General features: G+C 42.3%; 1 protein-coding gene across 1 annotated transcript in view; it reads left to right on the forward strand.

The window, feature by feature from the left end:
* Window positions 1–25,578, forward strand: part of spon1a (spondin 1a) — a 226,078-nt gene that overhangs the window by 30,849 nt on the left and 169,651 nt on the right. Inside the window, exon 3 of the mRNA XM_061880688.1 lies at window positions 4,944–5,077. Within this exon, the coding sequence (XP_061736672.1) occupies window positions 4,944–5,077 (134 nt within the window). The remainder of the gene's footprint in view (window positions 1–4,943; window positions 5,078–25,578) is intronic.

The raw sequence follows: 25,578 nt of genomic DNA on the forward strand, positions 1-25,578 counted from the left end.
TTGCAAGTGTCAAAATATAATTTAAAACGACATATTTAATCAATGTTTTCTGTCTATCTTTGTTGGCCCTGCGATGAGGTGGCGACTTGTCAAGGGTGTAAACCGCCTTCCGCCCGATTGTAGCTGAGATAGGCGCCAGCGGCCCTCACAACCCCAAGAGGGAATAAGCGGTAGAAAATGGATGGATGGATAGTTTGGTTATATTTCCTTAGGCTATGTCTACACTAAGCCGGATAACTCCTTAAACGAATAATTTAAGGTTTAAGGTCCTCCTCCTTGGATATTTTTTTACACGGGTAAGTGCGCCGTGTATTTCTTGAATCTTTGGCTCTTAGCTTTGTATGGACTCATTGATTGTTTAGAAACTATGTTCAGAGAGGTTAGGACGCCAGAAAAACCGCACCCCACACAGGAAGTGACATCAGTAAGAACGCGCCACAACCAGCTTTGTAATAAAGCGGTTTTGTAACTTGGAGCTAACCACTGGAAATATGAAGGCAAATCCTCCAGGCATGCCTGTGTCACTCATTCCATCTGTACAGACGCTTGTGGAAATCACACATGAATACCTTAAGAGAAAGCAATTGCAGCTATTTCGGATACAACACTTTGGAGACAGCTAGAAAACTTTCCAATGTCCAGGTCAGCTCTGATTATCAATCTATCCATTTTCTACCTCTTGTCCCTTTTTTTGGAGTCGTGGAAGGTCCTCGAGCTTATCTCAGCTGCATTTGGGCGGAAGGCGGTGTACACCCTGTAAAAGTCTCTACCTCATCACAGATCCAACACAGATATACAGACAATATTCACACACAGGGCCAATTTAATGTTGCCAATCAACCTATCCCCAGGTGCATGTCTTTGAAGGTGGGAGGAAGCCGGAGTAATATCGCCTACCGAAAAACTTTGTCCGTTTGTCAAAGGAGAGACAACAAGAATGTGAGCTCCCGTGGATGTGATAAAAAAGGGAGCGTGTGCTTTGTATTACCTGGCCGTCAAGGGAATACTACGGAAAACGGCAAATGCTTTTGGACTGGCAAAGCAAACTGTATCAGTTATTGAGTATATAAAGTCACCAAAACTGCGATGAGGTGGCGAATTGTCCAGGGTGTACCCTGCCTTCCGCCCGATTGTAGCTAAGATAGGCACCAGCACCTGCCGCGACCCCAAAGGGAATAACCGGTAGAAAATGAATGGATGGAAAGTCACCAAAAACAAATGTACAATGAAGCTGAAGGCAACAGAGTCAGGAATGTCCTGACCGGATATCTAGATCCCAGGATTGATTGTTGTAAAATGTTCTTTGTCACAATGTGTACTTTCACGTGTTTATTAAAGATTTGATTAATTTATGATGGCTCAGTGGGGCGGTATGGTGTAGTGGTTAGAGTGGCCGTGCCAGAAAGCTAAGGGTTGCAGGTTCGCTCCCCGCCTCTTGACATCCAAATTGCTGCCGGTGTGTCCTTGGGCAGGACACTTCACTGTTGCCCCCGGTGCCGCTCACACTGGTGAATGAATGATGAATGAATGATAGGTGGTGGTCGGAGGGGCCGTAGGTGCAAACTGGCAGCCACCCTTCCGTCAGTCTACCCCAGGGCAGCTGTGACTACAAATGTAATTTACCACCACCAGTTGTGAATGAATGATGGGTTCCCACTTCTCTGTGAGCGCTTTGAGTATCTAACAATAGAAAAGCGTGATATGAAATCTCATTATTATTATTAATTATTATTATTCACTACAATAGGGCCCCACAGCACACAGTTAATTGAAATACCACAACACTGGATATTGTTCAGGTAAGTTAAATTTGAAAACTTGCACACGAAGCAACACTTGAGGTGACCATGACGTGCGCATTTTCCGTGCATGCATACTAGGTCACATTGTGCCGGCAGACGGAGGGGGGAAGGGATCTTAAACGGTGGCGTTGTTTTGTGTGGACGCGGATAAGGTTAGGTTGGATTTACCCTGGATAACTTTATCTGGCTCAGTGTAAACGAGGCCTTAGTTTAGTGTTTATTTTTTTTTCTTATTCTCCCTTTGTTGCCATGGACACTAATTATTTGCACCTGACTAGTTAGTGGTTAGGACAATCACCTGCTCCTGATTACTAATCAGAGTGAACTATTTATACCTGCCTCGCCGTTTGCACTGCCTGGCAGTCTTGTTGGCTACACACGTCAGTTTAGATTTACGCTACTATGTAGTTTTTTTTTTTCTTTCTTCCCATGGTAAAGACTTTCTGCCTGGCTATGTTAACTTAAAGCTAGCCTCAAGCATCTTGTATGTTCCCACTGGTACGCTGGTTTGATTTTCGTCTTTCGCCTATTGAGAATAAATCAGAATTTTACCTGCACGCTGCTTCTTGACATCTTTCTGCATCTCGGGGAATTGACAAACATGTGACACAAACGTAACAGTTTTTTTAGCCAAATTTTGCATTATTAATGTCTGTTTTACAGACCATCTTCAAGGCACTTTCTGACCGTCTCTTCAGGATGCACTGTTTTTGTGGGCAGTCGTATTTACATGTGTCTACTTCGACTTTGACTTCTCTCCGCCAGTCGTGTTGTAGTTTTTAGTACATCCATATCGTGTCTACTGACAGATATAAGTTACAACTATACGCTATTACAAATAGCAACAGCGGAGGATGCATGTGCATGTACAAACCAGTCTGCCCCACAACAAATCACTAACTACAACGTCGGACAACAGAGGCAGACTCGCGCAAATTTCGTTGGGTAAACTTTTATCATATATGGAGATATTTGCTAATGTCCCAAATTGGAAAAAACTTCACAAGTCGCGCAAATTCCAAACGGCTCATTAGCACCCCCCGCGACTCCTAAAGGGAATAAGCGGTAGAAAATGTATGGATGGATGTAAGAAGGCAAAATTGTTTTATAAATATCTCCGCCATGCCTACATGTTTTGATTTCATATTTTTGGGACTTATGTAGATCCTTAATACACAAAAACCGGTACCAATAGGTAAGAAAAGTTGGTTTTGCATAAACAAGTCCCTTTTAACATACATTGCTGATATGCAATCAAGTCACCAGATGAACTGAGAAACCATGGAGACATCAAAGAGGTGTAATCCCACAGGCCATACACAAACAGAGAACGGGGGCTAACCCTAATGGCCTCAGTATTTCTCAAATAATACCCCTATGGAAGTATTGTTGCAAAACAATTTTCAAATGCGTATCTCAATCTGTGTTTGTGTGTGTGTGTGTGTGTGTGTGTGCGTGTAATCAGATGTGTCTGTTGTCTAATTTGTGTGTCTGTGTTTGGATTTCTTTGTTTGTGAAAACAATCTGCGAATTGTGCGCGTTTATATGTGTGAAAAAAAAAAAAAAAATGGCCGTCCCTGCTGTGATTTGTCTGTATGTGTAAAAGAGTCTGTGTTTCTGTTCAACTCTTTGTGAAAAGCAGGAAGGTTCGACTGGCTTTTTTTTTTTACACAGAAAAATTTCTCCAATGCCACTATTCCATTTGAATCTGAGGCTAACTTTAGCCTTGATAATATCTCTGGGTGCTAGGTGCGGAGAATCGTGAGTTAGTATCGTCGAAAGAAAATGTAAATTACAGGCAAATCTTTTCTACATGTACACTGACTGAAGAATATGAACAATAATATTACTGTATCTGTAAAACATTACCCCACACTTTGTGTTTTGTTTGTACACAGCTGGCCAGACAGCAAATGTACTGTAGTTGTAATAACACGCATGATGTACTGTGTGTATCATGATCAATATAAAGTGTGACTTAGTCGATGGACTAAGTCACAACAACAACATGTCTGTTTGGGGCAGCTGGACGGGGGCGTTTTTTCTGGTTTATTTAGGGTAAGCATGCTATTTATGTCGAAATAGCTTGTCTCCAATTTCCATATTTGCAGCTTCGAATCACTTTCACCTAGTTCTATTGGCCCCCATCTGCTCCAACGTTTCACTGTCTTCACTGTGCTTGCTTCTAGAAGCAGAAGTTCATCTTCCGTTCATTCTGGTTAAAAAAAAATAAGGTTCTGAATCCTCATTTGTCCAAAAATAGTCGTCTTCATTGTCTGTTACAAAGTCTGCCATGACTAGAACACACACAAACGTTTTGTATCCGGACGTAGGAACACATAATTGTCGGACGTGCGCTGCTATGGAAACCGAAATCAGAGAAGTCAGTCACATCATTGATTAAAATGATCAAAATATGGTAAATATTGTACGTAATACAAGTTGTTATGAATGTGTCTATTACTACATTATATGAAATACTATCAAAGCGCTTTGGGCTCCTTAAAAAGGGGTAGAAAAGCGCTATACAAGTACAACCCATTTACCATTTACCTGCATATTAAATGTTGATGGAGGCTTTTGAAGTTGTTTTAGAGGGCTTTGAAGGCTACAATAATGACTCCCATTAGCTGCATCTTTTATCATCTTGCTAATTAAACAAAAAAAATAATCATGTTTTTGTCTCTAATAAGTATTGTGAATGATAAACAAATTCCAAAAAAATGCAGTTCCCCTTTAAAGCTTGAAAAGATTGTAAATACATTTTTGGTTACCTCATTCCTTGCCGCCTTAAGAGTTGTGCTGGACGACAGGCTGACACCACAGCCAATTAGAACTCCATCCATCCATCCATTTTCTACCGCTTATTCCCTTTGGGGTCGCGGGGGGCGCTGGTGCCTATCTCAGCTACAATTAGAACTGTCGACTCTTAAATTAGTGGGATGAGGGTTCAAGGACTCAGCTGGATAGAGCAGGCGGGTTACACTCTTCTCTCTTAACAAAGATACAACATTTGTGTTTAATAACACATTGAGTCACTTTTGCACATTATTTAAGGTGAAAAAGTCAATTTGAATGAAACTGTTTGGTTTTGTCCAATGCCAATCTACAAAACAATTTGTTTGTGTGTCATCTGGATAGATAATCGACGAGGAGGAAACACAGTTTATGATCAACTGCCCACCAGCAGTGACTGAGGGGACACCACGCCGACGCACCAGCATCCAAGTGTTTTGGACTGCACCACCTAGCGGATCTGGTTGTGTATCACTCAAGTATGTATGGTCAATTTTCCCTCCACTTTTTCATATGTGTGAGCAAACGCCAAAACTCCTTGAGCATTCAGTGGTGCACATGTGAGCAACAGCAGACGTGCACACAGTTATGCGCTTATCTTTTTATTCGATTTTGTGTCAACCTATATTTGCCGTGCGCAGAGGATGCGTGAGCAGTGTGCAATTGCACAGGCGCGTACCTTAGAGGGAACGTTGTGTATGGTAATGGTTTCAGACACGCCAAGTTACTGTACATTAAAGTACATCGCACATTAACACTTGCCCAATTCATCATCTGAAAAGGAATAGATAGAAGTAAAGCCAATCGAATATATTCCCGCTAATACAATAGTACAATGTGTTTAACCTTGGGGAAACATGGGACCTATGTGGGTCTTTTTATTGCTTTTGAAGAAGACATGCAACATAATGTTCATTTTAAAGGTTGGCAGGGTACAATACCGTACAGTCGCAGGAGTTTTAAAATAATTAATCTCAAAATTTGCATTGTTAAAATTAAAGTTAAAGTACCAATCAATCAATCAATCAATCAATCAATGTTTTTTTATACAACCCTGAATCACAAGTGTCTCAAAGGGCTGCACAAGCCACAACGACAGCCGCGGTACAGAGCCCACATAATGATTGTCACACACACACTAGGTGTGGCAATGCTTATTTTCTGCATTTGATCCATCACCCTTGATCACCCCCAGGGATTTGAGGGGAGCAGTGGGCAACAGCGGTGGCCGCACCCGGGAGTCATTTTTGGTGATTTAACCCCTAATTTCAACCCTTGATGCTGAGTGCCAAGCAGGGAGGTAATTGGTCCAATTTTTTATAGTCTTTGGTATGACTCGGCCAGGGTTTGAACTCCAAACCTACTGATCTTAGGGCGGACACTCTAACCACTAGGCCACTGTCCATTCTATGCTAAGTTATTTTTAGCACAAGTTTTTGAATGAGTAATAATTGGACTTCCCCGGAACCTTTTTGTCCCCCTTTTTCATAATGGCCGTTTTTCGATGTACTGTAAACCTTGTATTTTATAATGTTTTTTAATGAAAACCAAATTGATCCAAGCGAGTGGGAATTTCTGTCTATCTGTGTTGGCCCTGCGATGAGGTAGCGACTTGTCCAGGGTTACCCCGCCTTCCGCCTGATTGTAGCTGAGATAGGCACCAGCGCCCCCCGCTACCCCAAAGGGAATAAGCGGTAGAAAAATGGATGGATTTCCTTTAAGAAACGTAAAAACCTTGTTAGAGGTGTATTTTGACCTTTCAACCACTAGACACCGCCAGAGTACCACAAAGTACTACAGAGTACCATATATTAATTTTAGGCGCATAGTGTAACGTCTGGGTTGCATGGTTGCGGTGGTCTTGTCCCCAAGATGCAGAAAGAGCGACAGGAAAGCACCGTGCAGGTAAGAAGCTTATTTATTCTCAATAAGTGAGGAAAAACAATACAAAAAAGGCCGACGTGCCGATGGGAAACTGCTACAAAGCTTAACACAGGAACAAGCAAAGGCAAGTGACAAGTAGGAGAAACCATAACGCAAGCTGTGGTATGAAACGAGACTGTGACACGAAGCAGGAATAAATAGGTCTGTGATCAGTCACCAGGAGCAGGTGAGCGTCCCGACCACTAATCAGAGGCAGGTGACGAAAATCAGCAGCCATGGCAACTAAGAAAACAAATGAGAGTGCTGAAACAGAAATAAACAACAACTAAGGAAATACCAAACTAAACCTAACATGACCCGGGCAACGGATCATGACACATAGTTCCTTTAAATCTGACAACAACGTATACACATGTAATAAAAACTATGTTGGTGAGTTGGTAGCGAGATAAGAATTGTTTGGATGTGGTTACATAAATATTGTGCGTGAATTCGCAAAGTTTGTGTCTTTGCCATGAGAGAAAACTCGGTTTTTCTTTGAAAATACAGTAAAAGAACAGGTTAACAATGTTATATCAATGAATAGAGCTTAAATAGATCCAGAGTTTTAAGTGTTTAAAATTACAAAAAACTATTACCATATATGGTTTACTTTTGCGACCTTTATAGCTAAAACCCTTTAGGTTATCCGGGACCTATAATATTCACCACATTTGGGGGATCCCCAAGATTAAACATCAATCCATCCATTTCCTACCACTTATTCCTTTTGGGGTCGCGGGGGGCGCTGATGCCTATCCCAGCTACAATCGGGCGGAAGGCGTCGTACACCCTGGACAAGTCGCCATCTCATCGCAAAGCCAATACAGATAGACAACATTCACAGTCACATTCACACACTAGGGCCAATTTTAGTGTTGCCAATCAACCTATCCCCAGGTGCATGTTTTTGGAAGTGGGAGGAAGCCGGGTACCCGCAGGGAACCCACGCAGTCATGGGGTGAACATGCAGAATCCACACAGAAAGATCCCGAGCCTGGGATTGAACCCAAGACTGCTCAGGACCTTCGTATTCTGAGGGAGATACACCAATCCCTGTTCCACCGTGCTGCCCAAGATGAAACATCTTAATACTTAATAGTTGACATACCGTATTTTTCGGAGTATAAGTCGCACCTGCCGAGAATGCATAATAAAGAAGGAAAAAAACATATATAAGTCGCACTGGAGTATAAGTCGCATTTTTGGGGGAAATTTATTTGATGAAACCAATACCAAGAATAGACATTTAAAAGGCAATTTAAAATAAATACAGAATAGTGAACAACAGGCTGACTAAGTGTACGTTATATGACGCATAAATAACCAACTGAGAAGGTGCCTGGTATGTTAACGTAACATATTATGGTAAGAGGCATTCAAATAACTATAACATATAGAACATGCTATACGTTTACCAAACAATCTGTCACTCCTAATCGCTAAATCCCATGAAATCTTATACGTCGAATCTCTTACGTGAATGAGCTAAATAACATTATTTGATATTTTACGGTAATGTATTAATAATTTCACACATAAGTCACTCCCAAGTATAAGTCACACCCCTGGCCAATCTATGAAAAAAAATGCGACTTATAGTCCGAAAAATACAGTATATATTTCATCATGTTTTACATTTTCTATAGTCTTAGAAAATGTGCTTAGGTCTCCATTTTCTAATGGGGAATAGAACATGTGTAACAATTGATAGATAATAATGTATAAAAAGGTTTTACTAGTGGGAGCCAGTGGCTGGTGATACTGTAAGAACAAAAACCACAGGACGGTCAACACATCTCTAACGGTGCAGTGTAAGGACATTTTAACACTCAAAGTAACTTAACACAAAAAAACATAAAACTATACAAACACAAATAAAAACATGTCAACTCCAGCTACCATTTATCACTTCATCATACTTTACGTATCTGATAAGCAAATGCTACAGTAGATGACTTCCAGTGTGTCAGAACTTGGCTTGGATTAAAGTTGTTTCTTCGGTGCAGAGAATGATTTGCACGGGCGAGACGTGACTGTGAGTACATCTTTTATTTATATAATATATTCAAAACAGGAAAAACAAAAACACCTGCTCGATGGCATGAAAGACAATTAACTATAAACTTAAACAGCACGATGGCATGACTATATACAAGCGAAACAAAAGACACTAGCTGTGGCATAAACAAAACAATACTAGCACTGAGGCATATATACAAAAACTTGGAGCGAAACAAGGGGCATGAATAACGAGGTGTTCGAGGGCATGAAGGCAGCGCAGCATGTGTAGGGTGCGTGCGTGTGTGAAGATCCCAGCATGAAGACAAGAAAAAGAGTAACTTAAGTAGCTATGATAATTAGTGAAAACAGGTGTGAGGCTGAGGACAGGGAAGTGACATGACAGGTGAAAACTAATGAGTTGGCATGGAGACGAAAACAAACCAGGAAGTGCCAAGACAGAACTCAAATGTCCAAAAAACTAAACATAACATGACCAAAACCAAAACATAAACTGACAGGCGTGACACAGTGTACGGCCTACTGGGGCTGCAACTAACACATATTCTTATACTCAACTTGTCATCAACTATCTTATTATTATTATCGATTAGTCCAATAATTGGATTATGACGTGTACAACTATTTAGCCATTGGCTTTTGATTTTAGCTTGAAAAAAAAATAAAAATTGAAAAATAAAGAAAAAAAATCAGTTTGAACATTTTTTAGGACAGTTACCTATAATCGACGATACAGATGCCTACTTCATTTAGACATGTATTTACACTGTAACTGTGTTGCTCTTTACGCTGTTGCAAAACAAACAAATCTATTACATCTTTTTGCCCATCGAAAACTAAGGACAGGCAAAATGCTGACAAAAACAAAGCAGCAATTATTTTATGTAAATGACAAAGTAACACCAAAGCTCTCTAGCGCCCTCAAAAAGAAAAGTACGGTGATGTGTTAACAAAGCTGCACTCTGGTATGTTATTACCTCTTGGCATTTTCAACTATCTATTCTCGTTGCATATTATTATTTTGTTAATATTTTTCTGGGGTATTTAAAATATCTAAAATATTGTATATTCATTATTTTCTGACTTTAGCACAGTTGTGCCTAATGTTTATGTGTGTGGCGCGTTCCATCATTTTCAGCAGACTGCATTTCAAAATGATTAACCCTACACCCCCTTTGTCTCAAGCGAGATCCACCTAGGATTGTGGCCTTATGAATCCCTTCCCGACTGGACTTGGACTGATATTTGTAGAAAAAAGTTTAGCAGGTAGACCATGGCAAAAATGGTCGGTGAAATCTATTTCAACGAGGAGACCCCGGATCCTCCTGATATCTAACATCACACAGCAAGGTCCACTTTTCAAATTAAGTAAGTTATTCATGATTAAGACATGTATAGGATCAACTGTTTCCATACTATCCATATACTCACCTCCAATGTTGTTGTTCATTCATGGCTTTATTGTCGATTTTTGACGACACTGTTGCCCCCATAGTGAGTACCTATTGGTAGATGTCCAAGTAAAGAGTGCTAGCTGTCTTTGTCTTTAAGAGATTAGAATATTTGGCAGGTATAAGGATATAACAAATTTTGATAATAATAAACCGCTGTGAAATCCAATACGGTCATTCTTACCGTGTCAAATGTTAATTATTGTAAAACCGTAATAGATAACCACACGTCAAAAAACTCACCGCTTGTTGATACTGCTCATTTCCTGGAAAAGTTAGCTGGCACACTGATGGCTACTTGGCAGGTAGCACTGGTATTAATGTGTTTAAGTACTTCTTGAGCACAGTCAACAACGACTTTAATGTTATAATGATGATAATCAGAATAGTTTTGGTCACAATAACCGTGAATATACATTTCCATATACAAACCCTGTTTCCATATGAGTTGGGAAATTGTCCATCCATCCATCCATCCATCTTCTTCCGCTTATCCGAGGTCGGGTCGCGGGGGCAGCAGCCTAAGCAGGGAAGCCCAGACTTCCCTCTCCCCAGCCACTTCGTCTAGCTCTTCCCGGGGGATCCCGAGGCGTTCCCAGGCCAGCCGGGAGACATAGTCTTCCCAACGTGTCGTGGGTCTTCCCCGTGGCCTCCTACCGGTTGGACGTGCCCTAAACACCTCCCTAGGGAGGCGTTCGGGTGGCATCCTGACCAGATGCGCGAACCACCTCATCTGACTACTCTCGATGTGGAGGAGCAGCGGCTTTACTTTGAGTTCCTCCCGGATGACAGAGCTTCTCACCTTATCTCTAAGGGAGAGCCCCGCCACACGGCGGAGGAAACTCATTTCGGCCGCTTGTGCCCGTGATCTTATCCTTTCGGTCATGACCCAAAGCTCATGACCACAGGTGAGGATGGGAACGTAGATCGACCGGTAAATTGAAAGCTTTGCCCTCCGGCTCAGCTCCTTCTTCACCACAACAGATCGGTACAACGTTCGCATTACTGAAGACGCCGCACCGATCCGCCTGTCGATCTCACGATCCACTCTTCCCCCACTCGTGAACAAGACTCCTAAGTACTTGAACTCCTCCACTTGGGGCAGGGTCTCCTCCCCAACCCGGATATGGCACTCCACCCTTTTCCGGGAGAGAACCATGGACTCGGATTTGGAGGTTCTGATTCTCATTCCGGCCGCTTCACACTCGGCTGCGAACCGATCCAGTGAGAGCTGAAGATCCCGGCCAGATGAAGCCAACAGGACCACATCGTCTGCAAAAAGCAGAGACCTAATCCCGCGGCCACCAAACCGGAACCCCTCAATGCCTTGACTGCGCCTAGAAATTCTGTCCATAAAAGTTATGAACAGAATCGGTGACAAAGGGCAACCTTGGCGGAGTCCAACCCTCACTGGAAACGTGTCCGACTTACTGCCGGCAATGCGGACCAAGCTCTGACACTGATCGTACAGATATCGGACTGCCATAATAAGACAGTCCGATACCCCATACTCTCTGAGCACTCCCCACAGGATTTCCCGAGGGACACGGTCGAATGCCTTCTCCAAGTCCACAAAGCACATGTAGACTGGTTGGGCAAACTCCCATGCACCCTCAAGAACCCTGCCGAGAGTATAGAGCTGGTCCACAGTTCCACGACCAAGACGAAAACCACACTGTTCCTCCTGAATCCGAAGTTCGACTATCCGGCATAGCCTCCTCTCCAGTCCACCTGAATAAACCTTACCGGGAAGGCTGAGGAGTGTGATCCCAAGATAGTTGGAACACACCCTCCGGTCCCACTTCTTAAAGAGAGGGACCACCACCCCGGTCTGCAAATCCAGAGGTACCGCCCCCGATGTCAACGCGATGCTGCAGAGTCTTGTCAACCAAGACAGCCCCACAGCATCCATAGCCTTAAGGAACTCTGGGCGGATCTCATCCACCCCTTGGGCCTTGGCACCGAGGAGCTTTTTAACTACCTCAGCAACCCCAGCCCCAGAAATAGGAGAGTCCACCACAGATTCCCCAGGCACTGCTTCCTCATAGGAAGACGTGTTGGTGGGATTGAGGAGGTCTTCGAAGTATTCCTTCCACCTATCCACAACATCCGCAGTTGAGGTCAGCAGAACACCATCCGCACCATACACGGTGTTGACAGTGCACTGCTTCCCCTTCCTGAGGCGGCGGATGGTGGTCCAGAATCGCTTCGAAGCCATCCGGAAGTCATTTTCCATGGCTTCCCCAAACTCCTACCATGTCCGAGTTTTTGCCTCTGTGACCGCTGAAGCTGCTCACCGCTTGGCCTGTCGGTACCTGTCCACTGCCTCTGGAGTCCTATGAGCCAAAAGAACCCGATAGGACTCCTTATTCAGCTTGACGGCATCCCTCACCGCTGGTGTCCACCAGCGGGTTCTAGAATTACCGCCACGACAAGCACCAACTACCTTGCGGCCACAGCTCCGATCAGCCGCCTCGACAATAGAGGTGCGGAACATGGTCCACTCGGACTCAATGTCCAGCACCTCCCTCGTGACATGTTCAAAGTTCCTCCGGAGGTGGGAATTGAAACTTTCTCTGACAGGAGACTCTGCCAGACGTTCCCAGCAAACCCTCACAATGCGTTTGGGCCTGCCAGGTCTGTCCGGCATCCTCCCCCACCATCGCAGCCAACTCACCACCAGGTGGTGATCGGTAGAAAGCTCCGCCCCTCTCTTTACCCGAGTGTCCAAAACATGAGGCCGCAAATCCGATGACACAACTACAAAGTCGATCATGGAACTGCGGCCTAGGGTGTCCTTGTGCGAAGTGCACATATGGACACCCTTATGTTTGAACATGGTGTTTGTTATGGACAAACTGTGACGAGCACAGAAGTCCAATAACAAAACACCACTCGGGTTCAGATCCGGGCGGCCATTCTTCCCAATCACGCCTCGCCAGGTTTCTCTGTCGTTACCAACATGAGCGTTGAAGTCCCACAACAGAACAAGGGAATCACCCGGGGGAGCACTCTCCAGTACTCCCTCGAGTGTACCCAAAAAGGGTGGGTACTCTGAACTGTTGTTCGGTGCGTAAGCGCAAACAACAGTCAGGACCCATCCCCCCACCCGAAGGCGGAGGGAGGCTACCCTTTCGTCCACTGGGTTGAACTCCAACGTGCAGGCTTTGAGCCGGGGAGCAACCAGAATTGCCACCCCAGTCCGTCGCCTCTCACTGCCGGCCACGCCAGAGTGAAAGAGAGTCCAGCACCTTTCAAGAGAAGTGGTTCCAGAGCCCTTGCTGTGCGTCGAAGTGAGTCCGACCACATCCAGCCGGAATTTCTCTACTTCGCGCACTAGCTCAGGCTCCTTCCCCCCAGTGAGGTGACGTTCCACGTCCCAAGAGCGGGCTTATGTAGCCGAGGATCGGACCGCCAAGTGCCCTGCCTTCGGCTGCTGCCCAGCTCACATTGCACCCGACCTCTATGGCCCCTGCTATGGGTGGTGAGCCCATTGGAGGGGGGACCCACGTTGCCTCTTCGGCCTGTGCCTGGCCGGGCCCCATGGGTACAGGCCCGGCCACCAGGCGCTCGCCATCGTGCCCCACCTCCGGGCCTGGCTCCAGAGGGGGGCCCTGGTGACCCGCTTCCGGGCGAGGGAAATCTGGGTCCTTTGTTTTTACTTTTCATAGAGGTTTTCGAACTGCTCTCTGTCTGGTCCCTCACCTAGGACCAGTTTGCCTTGGGAGACCCTACCAGGGGGCTTAAAGCCCCCGGACAACATAGCTCCTAGGATCATTGGGACATGCAAACTCCTCTACCACGGTAAGGTGGCAGCTCAGAGAGGAGTTGGGAAATTTTGTTAGACGTAAATATAAACGGAATACAATAATTTGCAAATCCATTTCAACGCATATTCAATTGAATGCACTACAAAGACAAGATAGTTGTTGTTCAAAGTCATACACTTTATTTTTTTTTTGCAAATAATAATTAACTTAGAATTTCATGGCTGCAACACGTGCCAAAGTAGTTGGGAAAAGGCATGTTCACCTATGTGTTACTTCACCTTTTCTTTTAACAACACTCAATAAACGTTTGGGAACTGAGGAAACTAATTGTTGAAGCTTTGAAAGTGGAATTCTTTCCCATTCTTGTTTTATGTAGAGCTTCAGTCGTTCAACAGTCCGGGGTCTCCGTTGTCGTATTTTACGCTTCATAATGCGCCACACATTTTTGATGGGAGACAGGTCTGGACTGCAGGCGGGCCAGGAAAGTACCCGCACTCTTTTACTACGAAGCCACGCTGTTGTAACATGTGGCTTGGCATTGTTTTGCTGAAATAAGCAGGGGCGTCCTTGATAACGTTGCTTGGATGACAACATATGTTGCTCCAAAACCTGTATGGACCATTCAGCATTAATGGTGCCTTCACAGGTGTGTAAGTTACCCATGCCTTGGGCACTAATACACCCCCAAACCATCACAGATGCTGGCTTTTGAACTTTGCGCTTATAACAATCCGGATGGTTATTTTCCTTTTTGTTCCGGAGGACACCATGTCCACAGTTTCCAAAGATAATTTGAAATGTGGACTCGTCAGACCGCAGAACACTTTTCCACTTTGCATCAGTCCATCTTTAATGATCTCGGGCCCAGGGAAGCCGGCAGCGTTCCTGGGTGTCGTTGATAAATGGCTTTCGCTTTTCATAGTAGTTTTAACTTGCACTTACAGATGTAGCAACCAACTGTAGTTACTGACAGTGGTTTGATGAAGTATTCCTGAGCCCAAATGGTGATATCCTTTACACACTGATGTCGGGTTTTTGATTCAGTACCACCTGAGGGATCAAAGGTCCGTAATATTATCGCTTATGTGCAGTAATTTCTCCAGATTCTATGAGCCTTTTGATGATTTTACGGACTGTAGATGGTAAAATCCCTAAAATCCTTGCAATAACTCGTTAAGAAATGTTGTTCTAAAACTGTTCGACAATTTGCTTATAATTTGGTGACCCTCGCCCCATCCTTGTTTGTGAATTACTTAGCATTTCATGGAAACTGCTTTTATACCCAATCATGGCACACAACTGTTCTTAATTAGCCTGCACACCTGTGGGATGTTCCAAATAAGTGTTTGATGAGCATTCCTCAACTTTATCAGTATTTATTGCCACCTTTCCCAACTTCTTTGTCACGTGTTGCTGGCATCAAATTCTAAAGGTAATGATTATTTGCAAAAAATGTTTTTATTAGTTTTAACATCAAATATGTTGTCTTTGTAGTATATTCAACTGAATATGGGTTGAAAATGATTTGCAAATCTTTGTATTCTGTTTATATTTAAATTTAACACAATTTCCCAACTCATATGGAAACGGGGTTTCTAATTTCCATATCATTACATCAGTAGTGAGGCGAGTGTTGGATACAGTTTTGTGCCTAAACACGACCCATATTTTTCTGTCCATTTGTGTCTGAAGACTTAAACTACAGCTTTCATAGTTTTAGTTCATCAGTGTACATACTTTATCCTTCGCCAATTTTGTAGTGTGCCAATGAAGTGTCCACGTCTTGTTTTCAGTCTATACTTTGACCTTACATCAAAAGTGAAGTTGATTGGGCCTTCAAATTATATTGTCCTTCAAAGTGCTCCAGTGGTCAAACATAGAGGACATTGTCCGTTGTCTGCGGTTGTCTGATTGTATGCATGTCACTGAGGATTACTGCCATCCAATATTGGCTTACACGATTCTGTGTTGGTGTATTCTCGTGCCCTTGCTTTGCTTTCTTTTCAGACATAATAATGTGGTGAGTCCGATGGCTCCGTTTTGCTACCTTATCATTATTGAGCATAATTACAGAGATGTTCCTACCTGGATTTCTTCACAAGGCTGTTCAGATCAATTTTGTTAGAATGGTAGAAAAGGGACCCATGTTGAATTTCATAGCACCTTGATACTGTAAATCTGTCATGTCCAAAGGGTTTTTTGGATTAGTTTGATTGCTGTTTGCTTTTGTTAAATATCAGGATAACAGTATAACTATAATATCAATTTCCCTTAGACATTTTTAGAGGGGTTACTAAAATATGGAGGGTGAAACTAGGGCTGGGCGATATATCGATGTTCTCGATATATCACGGGTTTGTGTCTGTGCGATATAGAAAATGACTATATTGTGATATTCAAGTATACAGTCTCAAGCAGTTGCTTTTAGCTGCGGGCAATACACTGCATGAGTTTCCCACTCTTTCTTGTCTCTCCTTCTCACAGAGACGTAAACCAAGCGCACCTTCTTACACACGTCACGTGTGCAACGTCACACGCTCCTGCGGAGCAGACAGGTAGCGACATGGTAACGTTAGCTGTGATGCTAAAGATGAGGTGCGAGTGGTAATACGAGAGAGAGAAGGTGCGAATCTGGTAACAAATGGAGGAAGAATTAATTACCAAGAAAAACAGCACGGGGTCCATCGTCCAGCGGTGGTTTGGCCTCAAGCGGGAATATGTTCAACATTTATGCGGCAAAAGCGTTGCTACAAAAAGTAGCAGCACTGCTATTGTAGCATCAATTGAAAAGTCACCCGCTAGAGAATTTAGAGCAGGGGTAGGGAACCTATGGCTCTAGAGCCAGATGTGGCTATTTTGATGACTACATCTGGCTCTCAGATAAATCTTAGCTGACATTGCTTAACACGATAAGTAATTAATAATTACGATGGTAATCACAGTGTTAAAAATAACGTTCAATTATAAAACATTCTCATGCATTTTAATCCAACCATCTGTTTTCTATTGCACCTGTCCAAGATGTCGCATTAATGGTAAGAAGTATAACATTTATTATTGGTTAAATTTTAAATAACAATGTTAATAAAAAGAACAAGAGATTATACTCTAAAACTGTTGGTCTTGTCAAGACCTGGACTATGGTGTGGTTTGTTCTCCCGTGGTGCAAAGCGATTGGAACGGACATGGCGTGAAGGTAATGACATCTTTAATCTTAACTCAAAAATATTACAAAAACAAAGGGTATAAACAAAAGGCGCTCTTAGTGGAGGTTCAAAACTTGGCTATGAAAACTAAAACTCGCACAATGAGAGAACTATGAACGTAAAATAAAACTTACAAACTATGGCATGAAAAACTTACTTGGACCGAGAAAGAGCATGGATCATCGGCATGGATAACATAGGTGTGTAGGAGGTGATAGAGGGTGAGTAGAAGGTGATGTCGCCAGGCTGACTGCCTGGCAACTGCCTGCTTAAATGGTGACGTGGTGATTGAAAACAGGTACATGAGTTCAAGTGAATCATGTGTGTGAGTCGTGAAAACAGGTGAACTGATTGGTAGTCATGGAAACAAAAGCAAACCAGGGTGCGCAAAAACAGGAACTAATGGAGTCAAACACAAAACAGAACATAACTAAACAGAACATGATCACAAAGAAATGACAGGTCTTACTTAAAAATGCACGCATTTAGTTGTATTCAGTGTTTAAAAAATATTATACGACTCTCAGGGAAATACATTTTGAAATATTTGGCTTTCATGGCTCTCTCAACCAAAAAGGTTCCCGACCCCTGATGTAGAGTGCTTGAAACTCTACATGACAACATCTCCGGCCGGTGCCACACCAACAAAATGCCGAAGTAACTATTTCCACATCAACACTGTATGAAAAAAAAGTCAACAACAGAAAGAGATAACGTTCGCGGGAACCTTTTATACAGCTCATTTTTATTTGACAGTAATTGAAATATCTTGTGTGACATCATGCACAAAATGTGCACTTTATTTGTTTTTAACTATTGTAGTGGCATTCTGTACAAAAAGTGCACTTTAATTTAGTGTTGTTTTGATATGTCATCTTGGTGACATCATTCACAAACGTGCACCTATAGCTTGTTTTAGAATGTCTCTGACAATATTGCACTTTTTGTTTTGGAAATGACATTAAGGTTTGTGCCACTGCTTAATCACTGTTTAATAAATAGAGTTTTAGTATATTGACTTAGTTGTGATTTCCCTCTCTGCAGGAAAGTTTAAAATGAGCATATATTTATGCAGTATGAACAAGAATGTTTTAATGTAGACACATAAAATCATCATACTGCTGTGATTATATGCATCAAGTGTTCATTCAAGGCTAAGGCAAAATATCGAGATGTATATAAGGTATCGGGACATGGCCTAAAAATATAGAGATATTAATAAAAGACCATATCTCCCAGCCCTAGGTGAAACTTATTCTGCTGTGATTACAATGCACCAACATCCAAATGGAAATAAATCAATCCATCCAAATTTTTACTATTGAAAGCTCTGCCATTATCACATATGAACATTTTGCAAAAAAATCTTCTCGTTTCATTACATTGCTCTCCCCCCGAGCTAAGCAGAAAAAAAAAGTAATTTTCCCTCCCACTTGGCCTCTCAAGGTATTCATTAACCTGTATTGGTTTTACAGTTGATTGACACACATAAATGCCTCTGTTGTGTGCCCTCCAGGCCCACTCAGAGACAATTGTATTCATGTTCGGTTGAAAACAGAAAATGGCAGATATCCTTTTATTAATCCACTGTGGGGAAATATTGAGAAGAAGTGTGCGAAACAGGAAGGTTGAAAAAGTATTCTGTTCAACTAATGAATTTTCTTTTAATGCTTCACCTCATCCAACACTTAATTGGCCGAGTGTGTGAATGTGTGTGTGAATGTTGACTATCTGTGTTGGCCCTGTGATGAGGTGGCGACTTGTCCAGAGTGTACACTGCCTTCGTCCCATTTGCAGCTGAGGTAGGCTCCAGCACCCCCCGCAACCCTGAAAGACACAAGCGGTAGAAAATGGATGGATGGATGGACGCTTCGCAACATTGTTGGAATCTCTGAAGTGAATTTGTTTGTATAGTCATAACAATCTACTAGTACGAGGTTAGTACCTTAAAGCCCTGCAAAAATATCTCTAATGACCTTTTTTATGCATGCTCAAAGTATTTATGTAATGTAGTAAGGCCCATTTAACATGTAATGCTTACATGCTATTACATGACATATAATACAGTACATTGTAGTACTGTAACTTGTTTTCTTGGCGTACTGATTTCACAAAACGCATAGCAATGAATGTTGTACTTACATTAACAACAACAGCGAAGAGAGCACTTCTTATGTCACTACCACTAATGGCAGGCTTCATCAGAGACTTGGAGTTTTATCTTGTAGCTCTTTTGCGAAACATTTCAAATAAGAACATAAATCAGTGACTTACAATGTCCGCTCTCCCTGAGATGCCGACTGATGGAATGGTTGTAACTTTCACTTCTGCTCTCCTTGAGCTGATACCTTTAGCATAATCCTTAGACCATATATGATGGGAGTAAACAAGCATTGGCTGAGTTTTACTAGCGATGCTGTCGGGTGTTGTGCTGTGGTCCATTTGTTGAGAGCAAGCCTCCACTGCTTGAGTTGGTCCTGATTTATACATAGCCTTTAGAGTTTTGAAATTGACCAACTTCTCGGCCTGGTGCCAAAGCCTTCTACTATACAGATGAGAGGTGATTTATACCACCTGCCGTTAAATCTTACAAACTCAAAGTTGATACAGCAGCAGCAGAATATACTCAAGTAGCTACAGTCGCTAGTGGTCGGAGGAGCAGTGTGAGCAAGGCGATGCGTCAATAAACTAGAAGTTTCTTGGCGTTAGCTCTTTCAATAACAATGTTGTAAATGCTTGGTAAATATGCAAGTTAAGGCATGAAAAGGGAGCATTGCTGGCGGCCCGTACTGCAGTTCTTGCTGCTGCTGCATCACCTTTTAAAGCCCGACTTAAGAACTTTTAGTTTTGGTTGGTATTGGTGGCGCCAGTGGACCAGAGCGGTAGTGTTTTGCCTGAAGGAAGACCATATTTCCCAGGAGGACTGAGCACATAGGGTTTGTCAGTCAGTATGACTGATATTTCCACAGTGGGAACCTACATCTTTTAACCAAATGTTATATTTTCAATTTGCATCATCGCATAGTTCTTTTTATTCATGGAGTATTTTTGAGTATGTTGCATAGCTGGTCGTGTCAGTGTGGAACTGCAAACTATTAAGCAATAGCTACCACACAAATATTCAATAGCTTACATTAGCATTATTATTTTGACTTGAGCATCGAAATTGACTTACTCGTTCAGCAGGAACAAAGCCAAGGCAGCATCGGTCTGTAATCCTTCCTTGTGTTTGAGCACACGGCAGCGAGTGAAAGCCAGGCCAATGTTGATCTTTGACTATGCCTTTATCTGGGTCTCCTGCCTTTTTCTTTTCTTTTTGTCTACTTAGACAAAACTTTTTATTTCTTTGGTTGTTTTGCAGCTTCCGTCATGATAGCAGTAATGGCACTTGGGCGTTCTTCTTTTTTTTTGTTTTCAGTTTTTCAGTTTTCTGGCGGCAGGCAGGCGTTTGCTAACCTGAGTCTCGGGGGGTGGGATTTCATAGATGTGACGTAGCGCCGAAGCGACTGTTTGATTCAAACAACTATGTGCTGACAATAATTCTGCTATTGCAACTGTTTTGTCGAATCTATCGAATATTAATTATTTAAAAGATGAACAGAGGTTTTGAAGCCATTTATTGGTGGCAAGGATGTTTTGGCTCTTCTTTCGACCTAGTTTGGGTTTCCCAGCGTCGCTCTCATCAGCGTCACGGGTGAGTGGTTGAAGTAGCACGTCATTCAAGATAATAGACAAGATAACAGACAATCACAAAAAAAATTTTTTTTACAAAGCCCCGCCTTCTGTTGAGAACTCCTAGATCAATGTGTGGAGCTCAGCGAACTACAAGGATCTGGCGAGAGTCAGGTTAGACGTTTGCATCAACTTCCGAGATTTTAAAAAATGGGGAAAGAGGAAGTGACGTTTGCCGTAAAGCAAGCCAGCACATTTGTAGTTTTCTGTGTTACAGGTTTCCTGCCACCCATTTTAACGTTACTCAGTGCCAGTGAAAGCAATACGGACCTTCTCAGGCCATGACTGAGGTGTCATTCAACTAGTTTTAAGCCCATGTAGCATCCCAAAAGTTATGCAAATATTTTCTGCTTTAAATCAATGCGTTGTTGTTAGCCATAAAGGGATTTAAAGTAATATTTTATATTGACATATCTCATTTATGCATAATTTACTAACATCTTTTAGCCAGCTACCATCCCATCATTTGGCATCTGTGCTTAGCACTCAGCTTCAGAAACATGGAGCTCATCTTCTGTAAAAATGTTATGTTATGGATTTAATTTAATCCTAAGTATGCCATGATACTTTGAACATAGTCTCTATTCTGTTGTTGTTGTAGGAAGTAGCGTTTGTTACTATGTGCTCCATGAAATCAATTCATCCAGGAAAAAAGTTATGGTGATGCTTAAAGGGGAACTGCCCTTTTTTAATTAGTTTTATTTTGCAAATCATTCACAATCCCTATGTGAGACAAGAACACACTTTTTCCTTTTATGTTTTCCACATTTTTAGATATGGTTCGTATGAGACGGCGAACAAAGTACCTAGAGGGAGTCATCCATTCTGCCCATAAAGCCCACTTAAAAAAAACATCCAAAAACAGCCAATAATACTCCATTTACATGTCGTGACCTGCATATTAACCAAGTATTAGCAACATTTGTATTATAAGAGCTAACGCAGATGTGACGTTTCGGTGGCATCGGGGTGCGGGTGGCGCTCTTTCAAGATGCAGATAGGGCTCGAACACAGTGTGAAGGTACGAAATATTGGTTTATTTAAACTAAAAACAGACTAAGAACAGAAAAACTGGCACTAGGCACAAAAGAAAAAACAAACAAAACTAGCATGGGAGCTAGAAAGAACCAAAAGCGTAGCGCGGAAGCTAGCGAGTACAAAATGTTTTACCAAAGTCGAGAATCAGCGTCGTCGCCTGTTGCGTGGAACAGAAACTTACGAAGCGAGAGCGAGTCAACTGAAAGGGCAGGCTTAAATAAGGATGGTAATCAACAAACAGGTGTGAGTCCGGAAACAATGAGCAGGTGAAACAAATAAGCAACCATGGTGACAGAACAAACAAGGAAGTGCACAAACAAACTCAAAAATCCACAAAACATATGATCCGGGTAGCGGATCATGACAGCAGAGAAACTAGTAATAGCGATGCTTGGATCACAGAAAGTTAGCTGCTTCATTGCGTCTGAGTTGGTGAAAGTTAATGCTCAAAATTATAATTAATTCCTCTTAATTGTTTTGTGGAAGGTTGTGGCCATAAACTGAAAAGTTAGTCAACTTTTAATTGTTATTTAGACCCGGAGACATCACGTTAAAGATACAAAAACGTGCCCTGAATGAGAATTATGTTGAATTAACCATCTAATCATGGAAGACATGTCTTGTGTTGACATATCTAAACATCCCACCAGTTGGCATCCCTGTGGAAGCAGACATTGTAAGTTAGTGATTGTTTTATTATTTTCATTGTTTGTATTTCTTATTTAGCACTGAGCAGTTTTGCTACATAATGCTTAGTGTTTCATTAGAGCTGGATCTGCTTACCACTCAGCCTTCAAAACTTGTAGCTCATCCTCCTTAATTTCAGGATCAATTATATAATGATCTGGGTCATCATTTGTCCCAAAGTAGTCATTGTTGTCTCTCATGAAGTCTGCCCTGATTAGTTGTAGTTGTTATTGAAGGAAATAGTAGTGATAGTCTGACAGTCTGTGAAATCAACGTGTCGCCGTAATGCTTGCAATGATAAGGTAAATATTACACATGTTATGATGAATATGATGAATATGCCTGTTACTACATTACATATATATTTACAGCATGTATATACAATAATGATGGGGGTTTCTGGAGGGTTTTTTTAGAGCGCTTTATAGGTGGAATAGAACAAATCCCATTACCTGCATTGTTAGCCACCTCTTGCTAGCCTTTATTTACAATGTACAGTTAGAGCATAAGCAATAGAAAGGCATGTGTTTTTGCCTCACAGAGGGGTTGTGAATGTTAAAAAAAAGTGAAGTTCCACTTAAAATAACCAAAACACTGCAAATATTACTTGTGATCATAAATGGGCCTGTTACTACAATGCCTACATTATGTACTTACACCATGTATATACAACAGTGTTGGAGGTTTTTGGACATATTTACAGGGTTTTTTAAGTGGAATTGGTGAATCCCCATTACTTGCATTGTTAGCCGCCTTGTACTAGCAGTTTTTATCTATTCTAAAATGCACAAAAAAAGGAAATCAAGTGTGCCCTTGTCTTACCTAATGCAGTTTTCCTTCAACAGTACACCATCTATTCATTAGTTTGTTTCCATTTCAGGGTCATAGTACAGGCTGGAGCCTATCCCAGCTAACTTATTTCAAAATGTAGACTACGGCGTACAGTTTAAAATAGATACCACAGAAAAGCTCGATCACAGGCTGGCAATGGGTATTTATCGTGTTTCCGTCCCCTTACCCGTGCATGTCGAAATGAAGGTTGTTGTGTGCCTCTGGGCTGCAACACACACACGTTTTGATGAAGTTGTACTGATCGAAGTGCTACACATGTAACTGTATCACAAGCACGACTGTAATACAAGAGCTATTCAACTGAGAGATGCTTATTCCCTCTAACTAAAGGGTGTCAAAATATTTGAAATACACAAGAAGATATTTTGTACAGGTCTTGTGTTCTTCAAAAGTCCATCCATCCATCCATTTTCTACCGCTTGTTCCTTTTTGGGGTCATGGGGGGTGTAGGGGCCTATCTTAGCTGTATTCAGGCGAAGTCGGTGTACACCCTGGACAAGTCGCCACCTCATCACAGATTCCTCAAAAGTGCCTGTACAAAGTTATCTTACAATATGAGACCCAAGGAAGTAATTTTTATTAAAAAAAAAAAAAAAAATGTGTGTACTACTATTAACTTCAATTTCATTGCTAAGCCAGAACAACATCACTTCCATCTAGTTACAACACAGCATTAAAACACACATGTACAAATCCCGTTTCCATATGAGTTGGGAAATTGTGTTCGGTGTAAATATAAACGGAATACAATGATTTGCAAATTCTTTTAAACCCATATTCAATTGAATGAACTACAAAGAAAATATATTTCATGTTCAAACTCATAAACTTTATTTTTTTTGCAAATAATAACTAACTTAAAATTTCATGGCTGCAAACACCTCCCTAGGGAGGTGTTTAGGGCTAGTCCAGCTGGTAGGAGGCCACGGGGAAGACCCAGGACACGTTGGGAAGACCATGTCTCCCGGCTGGCCTGGGAACGCCTCGGGATCCCCCTGGAAGAGCTAGACGAAGTGGCTGGAGAGAGGGAAGTCTGGGCTTCCCTGCTTAGGCTGCTGCCCCCGCGACCCGACCTCGGATAAGCGGAAGATGATGGATGGATGGGATGGGCTGCAACACGTACCAAAGTAGTTGGGAAAAGGCATGTTCACCACTGTGTTACATCACCTTTTCTTTTAACAACACTCAAAAAACGTTTGGGAACTGAGGAAACTAATTGTTGAAGCTTTGAAAGTGGAATTCTTTCCCATTCTTGTTTTATTTAGAGCTTCAGTCGTTCAACAGTCCGGGGTCTCCGCTGTCGTATTTTACGCTTCAAAATGCGCCACACATTTACGATGGGAAACAGGTCTGGACTGCAGGCGGGCCAGGAAAGTACCAGCACTCTTTTTTTACGAAGCCACGCTGTTGTAACACGTGCTGAATGTGGCTTGGCATTGTCTTGCTGAAATAGGCAGGGGCGTCCATGAAAAAGACGGCGCTTAGATGGCAACATATGTTGTTCCAAAACCTATATGTACCTTTCAGAATTAATGGTGCTTTCACAGATGTGTAAGTTACCCATGCCTTGGGCACTAATGCACCCCCATACCATCACAGATGCTGGCTTTTGAACTTTGCGTCGATAACAGTGTGGATGTTTCGCTTCCCCTTTGGTCCGGATGACACAATGTCGAACATTAACAAAAACAATTTGAAATGTCGACCCGTCAGACCACAAAGCACGTATCCTTTTCCATCTCGGGCCCAGAGAAGCCGGCAGCGTTTCTGGATGTTGTTGATAAATGGCTTTGGCTTTGCATAGTAGAGCTTTAACTTGCACTTAACAGATGTAGCGATGAACTGTATTTAGTGACAGTGGTTTTCTGAAGTGTTCCTGAGCCCATATGATGATATCCTTTAGAGATTGTTGTTGGTTTTTGATACAGTGCCGTCTGAGGGATCGAAGGTCCCGGTCATTCAATCTTGGTTTCCGGCCATGCCGCTTACGTGGAGTGATTTCTCCAGATTCTCTGAACCTTTTGATGATATTTTATACCGTAGATGTAGAAATCCCTAAAGTTCTTGCAATTGCACTTTGAGAAACGTTGTTCTTAAACTGTTTGACTATTTGCTCACGTAGTTGTAGACAGAGGGGTGTACTTCCCCCAATCCTTTCTTGTGAAAGACTGAGCATTTTTTGGGAAGCTGTTTTTATAACCAATCATGACACCCACCTGTTCCCAATTAGCCTGTACACCTGTGGAATTTTCCAAATTAGTGTTTGATGAGCATTCCTCAACTTTATCAATATTTATTG

Source organism: Nerophis ophidion, linkage group LG02, assembly GCF_033978795.1.
Source record: "Nerophis ophidion isolate RoL-2023_Sa linkage group LG02, RoL_Noph_v1.0, whole genome shotgun sequence".
NCBI classification, from domain to species: Eukaryota; Metazoa; Chordata; class Actinopteri; order Syngnathiformes; family Syngnathidae; genus Nerophis; species Nerophis ophidion.